The sequence below is a fragment of the Monodon monoceros genome, unplaced genomic scaffold (genome assembly GCF_005190385.1).
Source record: "Monodon monoceros isolate NGI ecotype Baffin Bay Population unplaced genomic scaffold, NGI_Narwhal_1 Super_Scaffold_22, whole genome shotgun sequence".
Classification (NCBI taxonomy): Eukaryota; Metazoa; Chordata; class Mammalia; order Artiodactyla; family Monodontidae; genus Monodon; species Monodon monoceros.
The window spans coordinates 16,119,813-16,133,248 of record NW_021703779.1 but is presented as its reverse complement, the minus strand read 5'-3'; the positions used below and the strand labels follow the sequence as shown (position 1 = coordinate 16,133,248).

Here is a 13,436-nt window from a genome sequence, read left to right as displayed (position 1 = left end):
ACTCCAACCTCTAGTCATGCTCTTTTTAATGTGATTTTGCAGCCACCCTCATCAAGAGTGTCCTTCCCCAGACCTTGAAGCTGGGTTGGGTTTGTGACTTGAGTTGGACTTAAGAATATGGTGGAAGTGTTATGTACCAGTTCCAAGCCGGCCTCAGGAGGCCTTGTATGCTTCCATGCTCTCTCTTTTGAAACTGTGCCACTACCACAAATCCCAGGCTAGTCTACTGAAAGCTCCAAGACCATGTGAAGCAGAGCTGAGTCACCCAAGCCACGGCCATCCTAGATCAGCCACCCGCCAGCAGACCTGTAAACACGAGGGAACTCCAACCAAGACCCAAAAAACTGCCAAATCAAGTCTGCCAAGATCAGCAGAAGTGCTCAGCTGATCTGTACACTTGTGAGCAAAACGAAATGTTTATTACATGCTACTGAGCTATTATAGTTGTTTAATACACAGTATTATTGCAGTAACAGATAACTGATAGAGAGGACAATGACATACTCTTCAGCTCATTAATACTGAATTGCTACTAAGCTCATTAATTAGAAGTTCTCTAGGGCTTCCCTGGTGGCGCAGTGGTTGAGAATCCGCCTGCCAATGTAGGGGACACGGGTTGAAGCCCTGCCTGGTCTGGGAAGATCCCACATGCGACGGAGCAACTAAGCCTGTGTGCCACAACTACTGAGCCTGCATGCCACAACTACTGAGCCTGCGTGCCACAACTACTGAAACCCGCACGCCTAGAGCCTGTACTCCGCAACGAGAAGCCACTGCAATGAGAAGACTGCACACCACAACGAAGAGTAGTCCCCGCTCACCGCAACTAGAGGAAGCCCGCATGCAGCAACAAAAACCCAATGCAGCCAAAAATAAATAAATAAATGAATAAGAAGTTCTCTATAGGTTTGGAAGGTATGATGTTAGCAGATGTAGATAGAATACGTTGCTTTTCATTATTCAGTTATGCAGAGAGATTACAATTAAAAATTAAACTTGAAATTTTTTTCTAAAGTCATAATATTTGGTAATTTTAAAATGTTTTCTAAATTATTGTGTACTTCAATTTTTTTTGTGGTAACTGACGATGTTTTATAAGAAGTTAAATTTAGGAGTAATAATGTCTATCTTCAGTGTGGTCCAGCAGAGGTTATTTTTCTCATTTGGATTTGGTTTGAGATTTGAGAAAACTTAATTATTTCATTTTACGTTTGAAAACTAGAAATGCAGAGCATCTTGGTAAATTTTATCTCAGGTTCATTTTGCAGGCAGAAAAGCCAAAATATTCTACTTGACTATCTTAATGATCATTTCTACTTGGTAGTCTTTCTTAGAATAGCATCTTACTCCAAAAAAACACCTTTCTTCTTCCCAGCTTTACTTACTGAAAAATCAGGCTCCTCTTGGGAAAACAACAACAACAACCAAACAAACAAAACCAAAAACAACCTCAGCAGTTTCACTATATCATCTTTTTTTTTTTTAACATCTTTATTGGAGTATAATTGCTTTACAATGGTGTGTTAGTTTCTGCTTTATAACAAAGTGAACCAGCTATACATATACATATATCCCCACATCCCCTCCCTCTTGCATCTCCCTCCCACCCTCCCTATCCCACCCCTCTAGGTGGTCACAAAGCACTGAGCTGATCTCCCTGTGCTACGCGGCTGCTTCCCACTAGCTATCGGTTTTACATTTGGTAGTGTACATATATCCATGCCACTCTCTCACTTTGTCCCAGCTTACCTTTCCCCCTCCCCGTGTCCTCAAGTCCATTCTCTAGTAGGTCTGCGTCTTTATTCCCGCACTATATCATCTTATAACTACCTTACTGAGAAATCCCAACTGGTGAGGTATAAACAAGAACTGATTTTCTTTTCCCGATCATTGCCTTCACCAATGTTCTGTCAACTTTCCCCTTCTCATCAGCTAACTGACACATCAAGTCAATTCCACCAGTTCTGGTTATTAAAACTCAGTCTTGTTATTTAAGACCATAATAAAAATATTGCTTTTCTTCTTAAAAAAAAAAAAAGTCCAGTCTGGCCCTTCCTTTCATACATTTGATGACCCTCATTTCTTATAAGTTCAGTGATGAATATATGAAAAAGCACCATTTCCCTAAACCAATTTTTTTTCTTTTCTTTTTTTTTTTTTTGGGCCTTGCTGTGCAGCTTGCAGGATCTTAATTCCCCAACCAGGGTTTGAACCTGGGCCCCCTGCAGTGGAAGCACAGAGTACTAACCACTGGGACACCAGGGAATTCCCTAAACCAATTCTTTTTTTTTTTTTTTTTAATTTAGTTTTGCCTGCACTGGGTCTTCGTTGCTGTGCACGGGCTTTCTCTAGTTGCAGCAAGCAGGGGCTACTCTTTGTTGCGGTGTGCCGGCTTCTCATTGCTGCGGAGCACGGGCTCTAGGCGCCTGGGCTTCAGTAGTTGTGGCACGCGGGCTCAGTAGTTGTGGTTCGTGGGCTCTAGAGCGCAGGCTCAGTCGTTGCGGCGCACGGGCTTAGATGCTCCGCGACATGTGGGATCTTCCCAGACCAGGACTCAAACCTGTGTCCCTTGCATTGACAGGCGGATTCTTAACCACTGCGCCACCAGGGAAGCCCCCTAAACCATTCTTAATCAAAACTACTCAATATGAAATATCAATAAACATCAAATCATAATCCTTCTGCTGGTTTTTATCCACATAAAAAAGAATAACATAGATTTTCTTCCTAACGTGGGTAGCTAACGTGCATCATATGTGAAAACAATCAAAAGCGTTAACATTTCAAATGCAAGTACTGTCCTTGTGGGCTGTAACTATTATAACTAATAATAATAATTTAATGAATGCCAGCTATAAGAATATTTGTGCAACATGTGATTAGAATTAATCCATACCTATTTGGTTTACAATTCTGTCAACGTGAATCTACAGTAATTAAATATAATAAAATCTTGACTTATAACTGAATGATGCCTTAACAAGTTGTTCTAAAGAAAATACCTCAAAAATACCCCCTACACACAATCTTCTTTTGCCCAGTACAGACTCAAAATCTGGACTAGGAAAAATCTAAAGCCCATAATTTAAAAAAAAAACAACAATTTCTGCCTCTACCACCTGCATATGTCACTTTGAATACAAGCTCCAGACGTTGCTGGAAAAAGAAAAGCACAAACCGAACCATGTTTATAGTTATTTCATTTCTCAATTATGAATCTGGATTAAAATCATGAGTGTTCATACAATAAGTTCAATAGATGCCAAAATGAAATTTTGTAAAATTCAACACCTGTTCTTGATTTTTTTTAAAAACTCAGAAAGCTAGGAATGGAAGGATACCTCCTTAACGTATTTTTTAAAATTTAAATCAACGGTAATGGTTTTTCCATTAAATCATTAACAAAACGAGGATGCCCACTTTCAATGTTTCATTTTAACACTGTTCTGCTATCTCCAGCAAATATAATAAAACATGAAGCCAAAATAAGAGCAGTGACTCTTGCATAGAAAGATATAAAAATAAAGTTACTTGTGACCAGTGTGATTAAATATCTACACTCAAGGAAATCAACTGAAAAACTCCCGGAATTGATAGGAGAATTAAAATAATACAGCGTTTAATCTCACTGGTTTGAATCACAGCTTCACCACTGATAAGATGAATAACCTTGGGAGGTTACCTAATAAGCCTCAGTATTCTCATCCACAAAAGGGGGATGAGAATACTAATTCCACTGGTTTGTCATGAAAACTAAATGAAATGATATATTTAAAGCACTTAAAAGACATGGCACATGGCATTTAATAAATATGAGTAGTAATAATTATTATTATTATTATTTAATGTTACTGTTCAATAGTATCACAATACAAAATAAACAGACATAAACCAAACGCTTTACTAAATACTACCAATAATCATTAGGGAGATATAGGGGGGGAAATATCTTATTCACCATAGCAACAAAAAATATAAAATATGTGGCTTGATAGGACATTTTGATTGATCTGGGAAGCAGAAAGAAAAGTCAAAACAACACTTCCACTGACTCCATCCCACTCCCCACTTCCACCAGACTCTGTTTAAACCTGTTGCTATGTATATAGCAGCTTTGGCTTTCTACCTGTGGGAGGAGGCTGATGTGAAAAATCAGACTGGGGAATGGATGTGCAGCATCTCCCCATCAAGTCCTATTAATTGGCTTTGAGCAAGCAGTAGGACATGTAGGTCACCTCTCACCTTTGGAACACCCAGAATGTCTCAGCATACTCTGTGCCTCAGAGGTAAAACCATTAAACTGGCCCTGGTATCTGGAAATGTTAAGTGACCTTCCAGTCCCTAAATATACCCTGCTTAGGGGTCATAGCACTTCTGCCAAACAGGCCTAGGTAGAGGTTGTCTGGAACTCTCCCACCAAAAAGGGCCATCAGAAAGCAACCTACAGTAATGTACAGTATGGTGACTCTAGTCAATAATACTCTATTATATATTGAAAGTTGCTAAGAGAGTACATTTTAAAAGCTCTCACCACACACACACAAAATTGTAACTATGTGAATGGATGCATGTGTTAACTAACACCGTGGTAATCATTTTGCAATATATGCATATAAGAAATCATTATACTGTACACCTTAAACTTATATAATGTTATATGTTAACTATATTTTAATAAAGCTGGAAAAAATTTTGAAAGTGAAATCAACATACAGCAATAATCTGTAAATCTCTTTTTCTGATACATATAATAACTAAATCAGTATGATTCTAGGACCCTATAATAGAGAGATGTATAAGATAACAGATAGCCCGGAAATATGCCCTATTACACATTTTTAAATGAATATATTATGAAGGAGGCACTACAAAACATGGTGAAAAGATAAATTATGAAATAAATGTCGTGGGGAAAATTTGGTTAACTACTTGGACATTTTCTTCGTAGGTGTGTTTTTTAATTATTCTCAACCACTAGGCATCAAATTTTCCTTTTTTAGTTTAATATCAAAAATTCAAAATTTATGAAATGTTAAAACTTTTAGAAGTCAAATCATAAAAAATCTAGAAAAATAGCCATGGTAATCCACATTTTAAATATTTCAGGGCCTTCTAAGTTTAAAAGCCAAGGATTCACAAAGAAAAAGATACTTAGACTTGAAAAGAAAGATAATTTAAATAATTAATGGATGAAAATTTCCTAAACCTGACAAAAATATCAACTTAGATATAACAGAAGCTCAGCAAACCCCACACAGGATAAATAAAAATGAAACCTCATCAAGGCATATTATGGTTGAACGCTATTTTCCAATGTCACTTAGGTTATTTTGTTTCTTCCCCACCTCCTTTGGGTGATGGTTATTCATTTGTAATACAATTAAGTTCATTTGTCACAGTGTGTATTCTACTTGGGAATCACATTCTCTCTCTCTACCTATTTTTAATTAATTATTATTATTTTTTTTTAGGGATGTGAAACATTATCATGGTTCTAAGAGTCAGAACTACAAAAAGGTATTCTCAGAGATGTGTCACTTTCCCCTCATCTCTCCTACCCAAACCCCATTCTCCCCATTCTTTCTGCCCTGCTCCCACCCATCCCTCCATTTCCTGTAGGTAAATAATGCCATTAGTTTCTGATTTACCCTGTAGGTTTCTCCTGTATTTATTTTTGCACAAATGAGCACACATAGACACACACACATGCGTGCACACTCTTATCAGGCAAGGGTTTCTTAAGCAGGATACAGAAAGCACTAACCATAAAAGAAAAACTTGTACTACATTAAAATCAAGAATGTCTACTCACGGGCTTCCCTGGTGGCGCAGTGGTTGAGAGTCCGCCTGCCGATGCAGGGGACACGGGTTCGTGCCCCAGTCTGGGAAGATCCCACATGCCGCGGAGCAGCTGGGCCCGTGAGCCATGGCCGCTGGGCCTGTGCGTCCGGAGCCTGTGCTCCGCAACTGGAGAGGCCACAACAGTGAGAGGCCCGCGTACCGCAAAAAAAAAAAAAAAAAAAAAGAATGTCTCCTCACCAAAAGACATCATTTAAAGATTAAAGACTAGGGGGATAGATAAAAGCCAAAGACTAGGAACAGATATTTGCAATAAATTTATGTAACAAAGATTCACATTCTCATACTTAGAAAACCTACAGAACTCTTAGAAATTGGTAAGAAAAAGGCAGATACCCAATAGAAAAATGGGCAAAAGACCTGAACAGGCACTTTGCCATATGGGATGTCCACGTGACTGCTAAACATTCAAACAGGCGAGCAACTTCTCTGCTCACCAGGGGAATGCAAATTAAAGCAGAAATGTGATACTACTACATACTCACCAGAATGGCTAAAATGAAAAGGACTGATAATTTCGAGTGTTGGCAAAGATACTGAACAATTGGAACTCTCATACACTGTTGGCAGTATAACTTGGTACAACAATTTTGTAAAACTGTTTATCAGTACCTAATAAAGCTAACCATATGCATGCCCTATAACTCCAAACTTCCTTTCCTGGGTTGTGGTACATCTTTATAATAATGGTCCCCAACGAATCATGTCTCCTTGTATTCATATCCCTTTACAAGATAATGCTGCTGCTACTGCTCCCTGCAAGAGATGGATCTTTCCTAACCCCTTTGAATCTGCACCTAGCCTTGTGACTTGCTTTGACTAATAGGATATGGCAGAACTGATTTTGTGTGAGTTCCAGAGCAAAGGCCTAAAGAGGCCTTGTGGCTTCTGCCTTTGCCCTCTTGGGATCTAGCTGCCATGTAAAGAAGTCCAGGATATCCTGTTGGGCAGAGAGGCTGCATGAGGAGAACTGAGGTACCCAAGTTCATAGCCCACACCAAAGTCCCAAACATGTTAAGAAAACCATTTGGACCTCCCTCTCCAGCCCAGCTAAGTTGAGTGAGCCCAACTGACAGCACGTACAACAAAGACAAGCCATCCCCACTGAGCCCTTCAAATACCTGACCCACAGAATCACAAGCAATAAAATGGTTGTTGTTTTAAAGCACTAAATTTTGGGGTGGTTTATTATACAGCAATAGATAACTGAAAATGAGTATATAGCAAAAGAAAAGAATACATATGTTCACTAAAAAGGACAAGTACAAGAATGTGCATAGTAGTACCATTTAAATTACCAAAACTGGAAACAACTCAAATGTCCATAACAATAGAATGGATAAATTTTGGTATATTCATAAAATTAAATATTATTCAGCAATAAGAATGACCAAATGGATGACTCTCACAAATATAAAGTTGAGTAAAAGAAGCAAAACTGTATGTTTTCATTTATACAGAGAAGTTCAAAAACAAGCAAAACTAATCTAGGAGGTAGAAGTCAGGAAAGTAGTGAGGAGGGTGCAGGGATTGGGTAGTGAGTGGCAGAGAACAGGAGGGGGCTTCTGCGGCTATGATAATGTTTTATTTCTTGTTCTGGGTGCATGTTACAAGGCTGAGTTTACTCTGAGAAAATTTATTAAGTCATATACTTATCATTTGTGTACTTTCCTGTAATTTGTATACTTTTCTTCCAGAAAAGTTTACATAAGAAGTTTAAACCACTGTCCCCTTCTCTGATAAAATTTTAAAAATATTTTTAAATCACTTGTATAATTTTTTAAAGCAGATTTTTAAAAATATAGAGCCTAAGTAAATATCTTTGCGCTGGAACCCAGCCATCTGTGGCTATGAATATCCATAAGTGATTCTGATGCATAGCTCAGATTAAAATATTAGGTCATTAGCAGAAAGAGGGCTGTTTCATTTCATTATTATTATATTTCCTCTCAGAAATATTTTTGCCAAAGAACATGAAGCACAAACAACTGTCTTCAAATTGTAATTAGCTAAAAGAAAAAAAATGGCAAAATACCTACTTCCCACTCACTCCCCACTCCTCAGGTTTGGCTATTCCACCTTTCAGAAACCTTCTACAGATCATTAAATGCTTTAATTAGTTTCACACATATGTACTTAGCTCAGAGCATACCATTAAAACACCCTTCTTTCACCACTTTGAAGGATGCTCACTAGATTAAATGATGCTTTAGATGCCATACACATTTTTAACTAGAGCAAAAATAGTTGGCCCAAATTAAAGAAAAATGAGCTTCTAAGTCAAGTGCCTACCTTGAAGATAACAACAGGCAGATCTTAATTTGCAGAGAAATACATGACTTGTGAATAACTATAATTTTTTTTTTTTTGGCTGTGCCGAGTGGCATGTGAGATCTTAGTTCCCTGACCAGGGACTGAAGCCATGCCCCCTGCAGTGGAAGCACTGAGTCCTAACCACTGGACCGCCAGGGAAGTTCCTCAATAACTATCATTTTAAAATCATTTTGAATCACACCTATATTGTCTGTATCTGAAATGATTTATTTAGTCATTTCAGAATGACTAAATAAATGATAGATAAATACACAGCCTGACAGACAGCTAGCTAGCTATGGAGAAAACAGAGACATGATGGTGCCAACTGTGTTTAATCCCCCACCCAGATCTGTTTCATGAAATAGTCAAGATATTTTGATCTCTCAGCACAAAAGTTCTGTAGATTAAAAATAAGATCCTCTTAAAAAAATAAATAAATAAGATCTCTTTACTAAGCTACTATTGTACATTAGTAGGTTGTGGTTCAGAGAAGGTATTCAACATACTAATGTAAAATGAAATCTAATTCAGTTTATTTATTTATTTATTTATTTTTTGCAGTACGCGGGCCTCTCACTGTTGTGGCCTCTCTCGTTGCGGAGCACAGGCTCCGGACACGCAGGCTCAGTGGCCATGGCTCACAGGCCCAGCCGCTCTGCGGCACGTGGGATCCTCCCGGACCGGGGCGCGAACCTGCGTCCCCTGCATCGGCAGGCGGACTCTCAACCACTGCGCCACCACGGAAGCCCTAATTCAGTTTTTTGAAAATGAAAAAATTAAATGGTCAATTAGTTAACAGCAATCAAGGATGGAAAAAGCCAGTTAAACTGTTTTCACCAGTTGCTTGGTGTCACACAGACAAGACAGACGGGCATCTTTTTAATTTCTTAGTGTTCTCCCATCTTCAGTTCACATTCCTTGATGAGACAATTCAATATTTAATGACTGCTTTTCAAAAGACTAAACTTTTTACTTACCTGGATCTTCCTCAAGTACACGTGTATAGTTTTCCAACATGAAGGAGAAGAAGTTCGATAGCTGGACAAAATAAAAATACATTGATCAATTAATGAATCCCAAACAGGTACTGTTGGTATTCCATGCAAGTCCCCTTTACTCCTCTGAAGTTCTCATCTGCCAGCTGCCATAGATGGTAATGGGTATCGCTTCTACCTGCCCTCCTCCTCCCCAGGATTGCCCTTGGCAGATGGGCAGCAGCTCCCCCAGAGTCGCTTAGGATATCAGATATCCCTCCCTCCTGGGGGGATGCCCATAGGAAAAGACTAACTGAAGCAAGAGTATCACAGCCCAGACCCCCACCTCTCTTGCCACTGGGTGGGACAAACTGATGCATTTCACACTTCAGAGCTCCCAGTGGGATCAGGCTGAGGTCAGACTTCTCCAGAAAACATATTTTTGCCTAGCTTCTTCCCTGTCCTATCTTGCTTTCCTCACTCCCTTATAGGTTTTTCCTGAGAATACTCTCTCAGGAAGTCACTTGTACCAGAAGCCCCTATCTCAGACTCTGCTTCTAGGAAACCCACTTAAGACAGCTGCTAGATTTTTTTCATTATGATCTCTTCTATTTCTTTCGGTGGTGAGAATAAGGGATATTCTTAAATGCCAAATATATTTGGTAAATGAAGGAAAGAAGGGAGGGAGGAAGGGAAAGATGGAAATCTACCAGCATTCCAACCATCACCTAGATACTGCCTCTATGCCCACCAATTATCTGCAAAGACCTGCATGTATACAGCACAAATAACTTCCAAGCCCTGTCTCCCGTGAAGAGTGAACACTAAGGAACCTTATCAATCTGGGAGTAGATCTGGCAGCTGAGGGAAGGAAGACCTTCCATACAAATATCAAAATCTATGATTTTAACGCTGTTGATGGATTTGTCAACTAAGAGTCAACAGAAATCACAATGAGATGCCACTTCACACACACTAGGATGACTATCATCAAAAAAGACAAATAATAACAAATGTTGGCAAAGATGTAGGAAAATTAAAGCCTTGATACACTGCTGGTGGGAATGCAAAATGGTACAGCTGCTTTGGAAAACAGTTTAGCAATTACTCAAAAAGTTAAACACAGACTTACTCGATGACCCAGCAATTCCACTCCTAGGTATATACCCAAGAGAACTGAACAAATATGTTCACAGAAAAACTTGCACACAATTATTCATAGCAGGATTATTCATAACAGCCAAAAAAGAGGAAGCAACCCAAATGAGTTATCCACTGAGGAAAGGATAAACAAAATGTGCTATATCTATACAATGGAATAATATTCAAAAATAAAGAGGAATGAACTACTGACACATGCTACAACATGGATGAACCTTGAAGACAATATGCTAAATGAAAGAAGCCAGTCACAAAGGATCGCATATTGTGTGATTCCGTTTATTTGAAACGGCCAGAACAGTCAAATCCATAAAGACAAAAGCAGATTAGTAGTTGCCAGGGGCTGGGCAGAGGGCGGGAATGGGGAGTGAGTGCTAATCAGTATAGAGGTGCTTTTTTTTCTTCTTTGGTTGGGGGGTGATGAAAATGTTCTAAAATATATTGTGGTGATGATTGCACAACTTTGTGAATAAACAAAAGGCCACTGAATTTTCTACTTCATTATTCTTTTTTGAATTTTATTTTATTTTTTATACAGCAGGTTCTTATTAGTCCTCAATTTTATAAACATCAGTGTATACATGTCAATCCCAATCGCCCACTTCATACCACCACCACCACCACCACCCCGAGGCCTTCCCCCCTTGGTGTCCATACGTTTGTTCTCTATATCTGAATCTCAATTTCTGCCCTGCAAAATGGTTCATCTGTACCATTTTTCTAGGTTCCACATATATGCGTTAATATACGATATTTGTTTTTCTCTTTCTGACTTACTTCACTCTGTATGACAGTCACTAGATCCATCCACGTCTCAACAAACGACCCAATTTCGTTCCTTTTTATGGCTGAGTAATATTCCATTGTATATATGTACCACATCTTCTTTATCCATTTGTCTGTTGATGGGCATTTAGGTTGCTTCCGTGACCTTGCTATTGTAAATAGTGCTGCAATGAACATTGGGGTGCATGTGTCTTTTTGGATTATGGTTTTCTCTGGGTATATGCCCAGTAGTGGGATTGCTGGATCATATGGTAATTCTGTTTTTACTTTTTTAAGGAACTTCCATACTGTTCTCCATAGTGGCTACATAGGTTGACAATGCCACCAACAGCGCAAGACAGTTCCCTTTTCTCCACACCCTCTCCAGCATTTGTTGTTTGTAGATTTTCTGATGATGCCCATTCTAACTGGTGTGAGGTGATACCTCATTGTAGTTTCGATATGCATTTCTCTAACAATTAGTGATGCTGAGCAGCTCTTCATGTGCTTCCTGGCCATCTGTATGTCTTCTTTGGAGAAATGTCTATTTAGGTCTTCTGCCCATTTTTGGATTGGGTTGTTTGTTTCTTTAATTTTGAGCTGCATGAGCTGTTTATAAATTTTGGAGATTAATCCTTTGGCCGTTGATTCGTTTGCAAATATTTTCTCCCATTCTGAGGGTTGTCTTTTCATCTTGTTTATGGTTTCCTTTGCTGTGCAAAAGCTTTTAAGTTTCATTAGGTCCCATTTGTTTATTTTTGTTTTTATTTCCATTACTCTAGGAGGTGGATCAAAAAAGATCTTGCTGTGATTTATGTCAAACAGTGTTCTTCCTATGTTTTCCTCTAAGAGTTTTATAGTGTCTGGTCTTACATTTAGGTCTCAAATCCATTTTGAGGTTTTTTTTGTGTGTATAGTTTTAGGGAGTGTTCTAATTTCATTCTTTTACATATAGCTGTCCAGTTTTCCCAGCACCACTTATTGAAGAGACTGTCTTTTCTCCATTGTATATCCTTGCCTCCTTTGTCATAGATTAGTTGACCATAGATGCGTGGGTTTACCTCTGGGCCTTCTATCTTCTTCCATTGATCTCTGTTTCTGTTTTTGTGCCAGTACCATATTGTCTTCATTACTGTAGCTTTATAGTATAGTCTGAAGTCAGGAAGTCTGATTCCTCCAGCTCCATTTTTCTCCCTCAAGACTGTTTTGGCTATTTGGGGCCTTTTGTGTCTCCATACAAATTTTAAGATTTTTTGTTCTAGTTCTGTAAAAAATGCCATTGGTAATTTGATAGGGATTGCATTGAATGGGTAGGTAGCTTTGGGTAGTATAGTCATTTTCACAATATTGATTCTTCCAATCCAAGAACATGGTATATCTCTCCATCTGTTGGTATCATTTTTAATTTCTTTTATCAGTGTCTTATAGTTTTCTGCATACAGGTCTTTTGTCTCCCTAGGAAAGTTTATTCCTAGGCATTTTATTCTTTTTGTTGCAATGGTAAATGGGAGTGTTTCCTTAATTTCCCTTTCAGATTTTTCATCATTAGTGTATAGGAATGCAAGAGATTTCTGTGCATTAATTTTGTATCCTGCAACTTTACCAAATGCACTGATTAGCTCTAGTAGTTTTCTGGTGGCATCTTTAGGATTCTCTATGTATAGTATCATGTCATCTGCAGTGACAGTTTTACTTCTTCTTTTTCAATTTGGATTCCTTTTATTTCTTTTTCTTCTCTGATTGCTGTGGCTAGGACTTCCAAAACTATGTTGAATAATAGTGGTGAGAGTGGACATTCCTGTCTTGTTCCTGATCTTAGAGGAAATGCTTTCAGTTTTTCACCATTGAGAATGATGTTTGCTGTGGGTTTGTCATATATGGCCTTTATTATGTTGAGGTAATTTCCCTCTATGCCCACTTTCTGGAGAGTTTTTATCATAAATGGGTGTTGAATTTTGTCAAAAGCTTTTTCTGCATGTATTGAGACGGTCATATGGTTTTTATTCTTCAATTTGTTAATATGGTGTATCACATTGATTGATTTGCGTATATTGAAGAATCCTTGCATCCCTGGGATAAATTCCACTTGATCATGGTATATGATCCTTTTAATGTGTTGTTGGATTCTGTTTGCTAGTATTTTGTTGAGGATTTTTGCATCTATATTCATCAGTGATATTGGTCAGTAATTTTCTTTTGTTGTAGTATCTTTGTCTGGTTTTGGTATCAGGGTGATGGTGGCCTCATAGAATGAATTTGGGAGTGTTCCTTCCTCTGAAATTTTTTGGAAGCGTTTGAGAAGGATGGTGTTACATCTTCTCTAAATGTTTGATAGAATTCACCTGTGAAGCCATCTGGTCC

At 38.4% G+C, this 13,436-nt stretch overlaps 1 protein-coding gene across 1 annotated transcript in view; it reads right to left on the bottom strand.

Annotated features, from left to right (window-relative positions):
- The window catches only part of PPEF1 (protein phosphatase with EF-hand domain 1), a 139,509-nt gene that overhangs the window by 66,881 nt on the left and 59,192 nt on the right, over positions 1-13,436 (bottom strand). The window contains exon 2 of the mRNA XM_029241259.1: positions 9,153-9,213. Within this exon, the coding sequence (XP_029097092.1) occupies positions 9,153-9,213 (61 nt within the window). The remainder of the gene's footprint in view (positions 1-9,152; positions 9,214-13,436) is intronic.